General features: G+C 33.5%; 1 protein-coding gene across 1 annotated transcript in view; it reads right to left on the bottom strand.

Annotated features, from left to right (window-relative positions):
- LOC104159664 (serine/threonine-protein phosphatase 2B catalytic subunit beta isoform) overlaps positions 1-7366 on the bottom strand; it is a 14352-nt gene extending 6986 nt beyond the window's left edge. The window contains exons 1-4 of the mRNA XM_009697630.1: positions 7166-7366; positions 4884-5008; positions 1474-1585; positions 502-647 (exon numbers count right to left, since the gene is read on the bottom strand). Of these exons, the coding sequence (XP_009695932.1) occupies positions 502-647; positions 1474-1585; positions 4884-5008; positions 7166-7193 (411 nt within the window). The 5' untranslated portion in view covers positions 7194-7366. The remainder of the gene's footprint in view (positions 1-501; positions 648-1473; positions 1586-4883; positions 5009-7165) is intronic.
- Positions 7367-7591: the final 225 nt, after the last annotated feature.

The raw sequence follows: 7591 nt of genomic DNA, 5'->3' as shown, positions 1-7591 counted from the left end.
ACTCTTTCAAAACCAAAATCCACGTGATTGAGAGTAAAAAAACCCCAGTTTTTAAAGACATATAAGAATAACTGAAATATGATGTTTGATACACCAAACAATTTTAAGACTACAATTAACTTCTATGAGTTTTGTCCTGAAAGCCATGAGAACAGTAGCTTTTATCTAGAAAGAAATATAAAGCATTATTTTGATTGGATATAAAGCCCTTTACATGTACTACCTGTCTCAGGAAACTATGTGGAGTTTTTAAGGGTTTTTTTTGTGTGCATTTTGTAACAGTCTCAGCTGTCACAATGAGATCTACTAACGCAAATGCACTAGATAATCCAAGAGTTCTTAATTATCATACTGCTTAGCTTACATTTCAGTTCCTGATTTACACTTCCAAAACAGACAAGAACAGAAAATAATATACTGACAACTTCACAAAGATGACTTTGTATAGCATCATGTAAATATCTATATTTCCACTTATTTTCAAATACACAAAATACTCACTCTCCTAATGTCATCTAGTGTATTAATTTCTGGTGAAAGTCCACCATGAACACAAAGAAACTGTTGATTTAAGAGAGCAGCCAGAGGGAGACAATCGAAAGCTTCCATACAAGCATCATAGACTCTCTCTGAGTACTTTATTTTACCTGCAAGAAAGAAAATATAAAACATTAAGAAATCCATATTAGATGGAAAAAGTAATCTAGTGGATCATAATTGTAAGAGCAAATCTCAAAATGAATGCTTTAAAAAAACCCCAAAGCAATGAATATTTTGGGGTTTAAATGAGCATTTCCAAACAACACAACAGCAAGTGCATTTCTAAGACATATTCTCTTCCAGAACTATAAACTTTTTTCATTTCTTATTGTTATGTCAAGTGCAGAGAAACTATTTTTGTTTTTAAAAAAAAATATCATGGAATTATTTTGCATTATACAATTATACCGCACACTTCAGCGTAAAATACTACTGAGAAGTTTGCGATTTCTCATTTACAGTGAAAACCTAAGAACTGCTTATAGATTACACCACTTTTACCTATATCAAAGAGGGTTTACATCACCAAAAGAGTTATCTTAGTAGTATAGATGAAATCAATTCCCCATATGGAAAAATTACTTGGTAGTAGGGTTTTCTTGCTAGATTCACAATGTTGCTCAGCAAGTTAACTTTGCACTCTCAATTACAGCCAAGACAGCAAACTAACCTTCCTCTCTCTAGGATTTTAAAATCAGGATCAATACATCAAAATTTACTCCATAATGTATCTTTAGAGACAGCAGTCTTCTACGTATCTTGCATTCCAACACCATACTTAACTGCAAGCAATTTTACAGAAGTCAATGGGACCTCCAAATCTCTGCAAGACCTTAATTAAACTAACAGACAAACACATCTCAAGCAAAATATCAGACCATAGATCAGCAGGTTGGAAGTAAGCTAATTTTACATTCTTAAGACAGTACTTACATTCTTGCTTAAAGGTAAAATACTCTGTTAGGTGTCTGCATTCATGGTTGCCTCTCAAAAGAAATAACGTGCTTGGGTAGAGAATTTTCAGGACCCATAGGTACAGCACACACTGTTGAAAAACAAAGATATCCAGTAAAATACACTAGTTTATAAGAACTTCAAAAATTATTACTGAGAAACATTGAGTAAGAATGTTAACAGCTTCAAAAGCAAGTACAGCTTAACATGCCATTTTAAAATACAGTGCTACTGAGTGCTGTCTTAAAATACAGCACGACCCGAGTCCACTTCTGGACATGAGTTATGCAAATTGCTTATTACTTTTCTTAAGAACAGCCACACAGAATGTTGAAAAAATATTCACATTTACTAGACATTCAATAATAAAATAAATTCAGCAGAATTAGACTGCAGAACACTTTCACCTAGACAAAAAAAGTACGTGTTTGTGCCTAAAATCTGATTTTATAATATGGTTCTAAACACTGGCATAAGAAGGAAAGTAGACATTTATTAACAGAGATTGAAGAAAAAAAAACCCACAGAACAATTTACATTCAAGTCAGTTACATCATTTGGAGACAGTTTTTAAACTAAGAATGGACAGAGTAAACCTTTTTTTTCCCCCATAACTGGGAAAGCTGGTTGTTTATTCAGTGTTCAAGCAGCAAATTCAAAAAATTATAGTAAGTTTCCATATATCATTATTATTGCAACATCATCAGCAGAGTTGAGGACAGAGCTACAGAACATGCACAGTTTATTCAGTTTAGAGTCTGTTACGACCCAGCAGTCTCAAATGCCCAAAATGTATTTCTTAAATTTCAAATCTGATTCTTGTATTTTTAACTGAGTACAGAAATCTCAAAACCCCAGAAGTTTTGGACTACATTGAAGCCACCTGTAAGTTGTTATTATTATTGTCGTTAATCAATTCGAGTACCCTGAAGCTATCACTCTTCAAAGTTATTTTGCATAGAATACCAAGTGCATGAAGGAAGAAAGAAAACAAAGGAACACTGTAAAAACCACAGCAAACATGGAGAAATACATCAGACTTCTATTGTGAAGTTTAGCTAAACGAATTACTAAATTTTTCTTATCTTCTTAGCAAAAATACACAAAATAGTAATTTTTCTAACGATAGCACTTGCTTTCCAATGTTTCTATAACTCTAAAATATCCTGATATATCGCAAAGTCCCCAGACTCTTTAAAACTCTTTTTTTTCCAGCAGAGAGCATAATCAGTTTCTTACAAAACAACTGCTTATCATCAAATGAATACATGAACTAATTTCGTAAATTCTACAATTGTGAACTGTTTTAGTTAAACCAGTTTCTATGAAAAATTTATAAAAGCTGGCAACCTTGAAAACATTTAATAGAAAAGTGGCAAAATAGTGCCCTCCTTGCAGTGAACAGATACTGCATTTGATTAAATTGCTGAGATTTACATGTTCTCAAGCATGTGATCTATCAAGTAGAAAAAGCAATATATTTTTTTTGTTTCCTGTAGTGGCACATTTATTTTTTATTATCAAATACAGCCAGACTAATGTCAGAGTTCTCTACGTCCTGTTACTTCCAGTAGAGAAAAGAAGAATTTGCACACAGTTATGTGAAGGACGCCATCTTGATCCCAGCAGTTCATTACATACAATCATGGTAGCATGTAATTATTTTTCCTATTAGAAGTGATGACATTTTTTAATTGGAAATGGGTTACTACTAAAATATCAATGCAATTAAAGATGTTTCAGGACAGACTGATTAAGATTTTATTAGTGAAAAATCAAATTTCACTGTTGGTACATTTTTAGAAAATTTCACCTTCACTTTCCTGTGAAAAGTCAAATATATTTTACCAAAAGTATATTACATTTCCAATCACTAAGAAAGATTTTAAAGTAACCATATATGAAAACTCCTGGAGGTCAACTTAAATTTCCTAAATGTTAATTAAGGCAAAAACCTAAGTAGGAAAAAAAAATGTTAAGGTTATAATGGAGAACAAATGGCTGATTTTCATATACTACTTTTTCCTTTCTCAACAGGACCACAAAGCATGGTCCCACCTTCATGCACTTGCAACAATTCAACTTCATTCAAATAACCTGCTATGTACTTCACTGATATTCCAACAGCCACTCAGAGTAGAATAAAGCAGATTATCTCAATGAAGAAATACAAGCCTTTTAAGAACCCTGGAGTGGTTTTCGAGAATATATTTAGCAGACCTTTACATATTCCACAGTATATTTAGCATGTCAAATATTCTATTAAAAATTAAATTTAAATCATATGAGGAAAAAAATTGAGCGTGTTCTTATTAATATATTCAAGAACATCTATTGTTAAGAAGTTTTTTGTAAGTGTAATGGTTGAAAAGCTTTCATATCGTGTTTTGATACATTAACATATAGTGTTGCTATGTAAATGTCCTCTTCAAGGACAATTACATTATTTGTCATCATCAAGAACAGGCCAAGAAGACTGAATTAATAACTAGGGAAAGTCTGTTGAATTTTTTCCTTATAAATGAGTTTGAGGCAATCACTCTTGCTGCATCCCGTTTGCCTACCATCCCTAACAACCCTAAAAGGCATTGTGCATGACCTTCACAGTATATACCCACACATGTTATTAGAACAGCATAATTTTAATACAGAAATGAAGTATCATACACCGTGACTTGCAAAATACTATTTCGAATGGTACGCCACTCTTAGATTTGGTAGCTATGAAGAGGTCCCAAGCTGAGGCACTTCCCAAGCTGGCTTTAGAAGAATAGTTAACTTAAAAATCAGAGCTCTGAAACTGATTGATATGAATAAGTGAATGTCTCTGGAATGTAGTATACTTCATAAACATGCTGAAAAATAAAAAGTTTATTGAATTCAAAATACCTGAAAAATTAATGGCAGAAACACAGGTCATCCTTAGGGAATATCTGTAATTGCCCTCAGAATTTTAGTAAAGAAAAATATTCATAATTATTAAAAACATCGATTATGTAAGTAAAATGAATCTACTTTATGCAGATACACAGCTACAATAAATTAAAAGACCTTGCAGTCACAACTCACCTGTTCTCCAAAAACATACAAACACACCTTCCTGCATATTACCAGAGAGCAGGATTACATATAATAATGCTATAGAATTCAACTTTAAAAAAACTAACCAAAGAAAGAGGAGGAAAAATGAGTAAATCTGGTGATTTCAACAGGACAATCCAAACGGCTGGTCAATATCCTCCTGTAAACAGGCCTTTGTCATAGGAGAAAGCACAGCAAGGAAGAACACATTAGCACGTTAAAGCAGACCTAAAATTTCATTTGAAAACCTCCGTGAAAGTGTGCTTATAGAAAAATTTAGGACAAAACAGATTAATATATTCAGTTACCTCTATACTAAAATAACCTCTGTCTACATAGTCACCGAGGAAGAGGTATCTTGTGTTAGCAGGTGATCCTCCCACTTCAAACAGCTTCATTAGATCAAAGAACTGGCCATGAATATCACCACACACTGCAAGCAAAAATTTTGTTCAAATTAATTAAAAAAAAATCTAACAGAAAAGTTACTAAATTATAGTTAAGTAAACAGCCACAAAGTACTTCTAATTAAGAGGAAAGGCAGGAATAACAGAAATTTTTGAAGCTTCCCCCTTTGCTTTTCATTAAGATGCTGTCCTCACTACCTATGACAACACTGATGATAGCCCTATTTGAGTCTAGCAGATTGTGGAATATTTGTCAAACATAGTTAATGCACTGAGCATTGAGGTCTTGAAAGTTGTCAGCAGCTCTTTACTGTCCTCCCCAGCCCCTTAGGTATCTTTGCAAATTCTCCTTGGCATGCATATTTGAAAATGCCTGCTGCTTTGCAACAAATTGCTGTGTCCATGTGGGATTGAAAAAAGCAGGGAGTATGCTTTTGTTTCTGAGTCAGACTAACATACCTTTTAATATTATCATATCTTCTCTTTGCTCAGTTACTTTTCTCCTTCAAATAACCATGTTCACTGTTTCAACAGTGGATTTTTCTTGTGTTTTTAGAATGTAAGACAGGACAAGACCAGTGGTCAGCAACCTATGGCAGAAGTGCCAAAGACAGCAGATGGGAAGACTTTGAAGAGCATACAGCAAAGCCAGGTCACCTCACAACTTAAAAAAAAAAAATAAAATTAAAAAGATGTATGGAAGAGACAACTGTTTCTAACTCCTCATTCCCACAGGAGTTCCCAGCTCAATGGAAGTCAGGAGCTGCCTTCTCGCTTCTGCATGAAGTATTGCTGATAACAATTAACAGGAATTTGAGAGACTATGCCTTCCAGTGATGCAAAATGTCACTGATCAACCGACGAATAGCATCTTCTGACTTCTCAAAGTTTATCAGTAAATTTTTTTGGGGAAAAAAAGTTGCTTTGATTTTGGAAAGAAGTATTAGATATGGCACACCACACTTTAAAGGTTGTTATTCCCTTGGAGCAGACCATTTGTCATCATGACCTACAAAACATGAGACTAAGTAGAATGTGATCTCTTTTATGTCAGTTTTCTTACAATTTCTACTCAAACACTGCATGAACTTTCCTTCTTTTTCAGCTGCCAATATACCAGTAGCTCTGGGTAACTACCTGAATAGACAGAAATATAAAAATTCTAAACATACGGACAACACTGCAGTTTTGAGCTTTATCTGGAGCTTCGAAAGACTCTTGAGTTCAGACAGATACTTAGTGTTTTTCATCATTTCAATCATTCATTTCTTCAAAAAATGTCAATAATAACGATATACTGTTTAAATGTTTTCATTTACTCAATACTAACAAATTAAAGCAAGCTGATGCCCTATAAGAAGCTCTTCAGACACTAATTTTATATAGGTCTATTTAGAAGCAAACACATTCAAATGAAAGAAAATCTGATTTGAACACAAACATCAAATTTACTTTCATTATCATAAATAACTGATATGCAACATAAACTATTTTCTATGAGTCTGGATTGTTTATAAATAAAAGTACTAAAAGACACCAATTGCACCTTTTAGGTGCAACCAGGTCAAACAGAAATAGAACTAGTCAAACCATGAAAATACTCCCCCAAACCCTAGGAGACATTTTTGTATCACAGTGGATCTGGTCCTAGCACATTAAAGATGCTAAAATAATCTTTCAACAATTTCCAGTACTACTACCCTCACAAGAACATGGTTTTACATGCAATCATGAGTCTCACCTGCAGAGGAACTATAAAGGTGTATTTTTCACTCAGAATTCCAGTTCACAGTATTTGCTTCAAACCACAGTAATTAGCTTCTCTTCACATATTTAGATTTCAGGATAATTATGAGTTCATTTTTCTATTGCAGGTAGATGTCTTTATTCCCACTTACAACATTGCAGGAATTAGAAATCCCTAATTCATCAGCGTTTAACTACTTTCGATTGTCATTTTAATACACTTTTTCCAATAGGTTTAATGCCTTCATTTTGCAAAATAGTGTGCAGCCTATTTTTTCAGACCATTTGAGAACTGTTAAGCAAATGCAGTTGTGAGGGATAATTCAGTAAGACTATACAGAAGTTTTATTTTAGCCATTTTAAAGACAAACTCTACTACTGAAAAAATGTGGCTGTTTTCAAATTTAATTATGAGTGAAATTGTCTAGAAATATTACCTGTAATTGGAGCTTCAACTTCTATCATAGTTTTTTCCCTCCGTAATATTGCAGCACCCTCATTGATGATTCTAAGTGCAATTTCTTCATCCACTCGACCTTCTTTTATCAAGTGGTTCTTCAAAATGTCAACCCTTGGTCTTCCATCTGTGTCAAACACTTCTTCAGATGTCAAGCGATGTGTTGGTGGAAAAGGGACAGCTACAATTTAAAGAGAAGAAACGCTAGTGGCAACAATGTTATTTTAAAAATATACTCCATCTAGGATTGGATCTATTATGGAATAGCTGTTACCCAAAGTAGTAAATTCGTCTTTCAATCAACCAACTTGATGACATCATTAAAAGCTGGATGGAATACTGCTAGCTGTCTATGTATTTTAAAAAATTAACATCTATAACATGCAAGTTTGTAGAAATTACAAAA

Source organism: Cariama cristata, unplaced genomic scaffold, assembly GCF_000690535.1.
Source record: "Cariama cristata isolate BGI_N322 unplaced genomic scaffold, ASM69053v1 scaffold43533, whole genome shotgun sequence".
NCBI lineage: Eukaryota > Metazoa > Chordata > Aves > Cariamiformes > Cariamidae > Cariama > Cariama cristata.
This window is presented reverse-complemented; position numbering and strand designations above follow the sequence as displayed.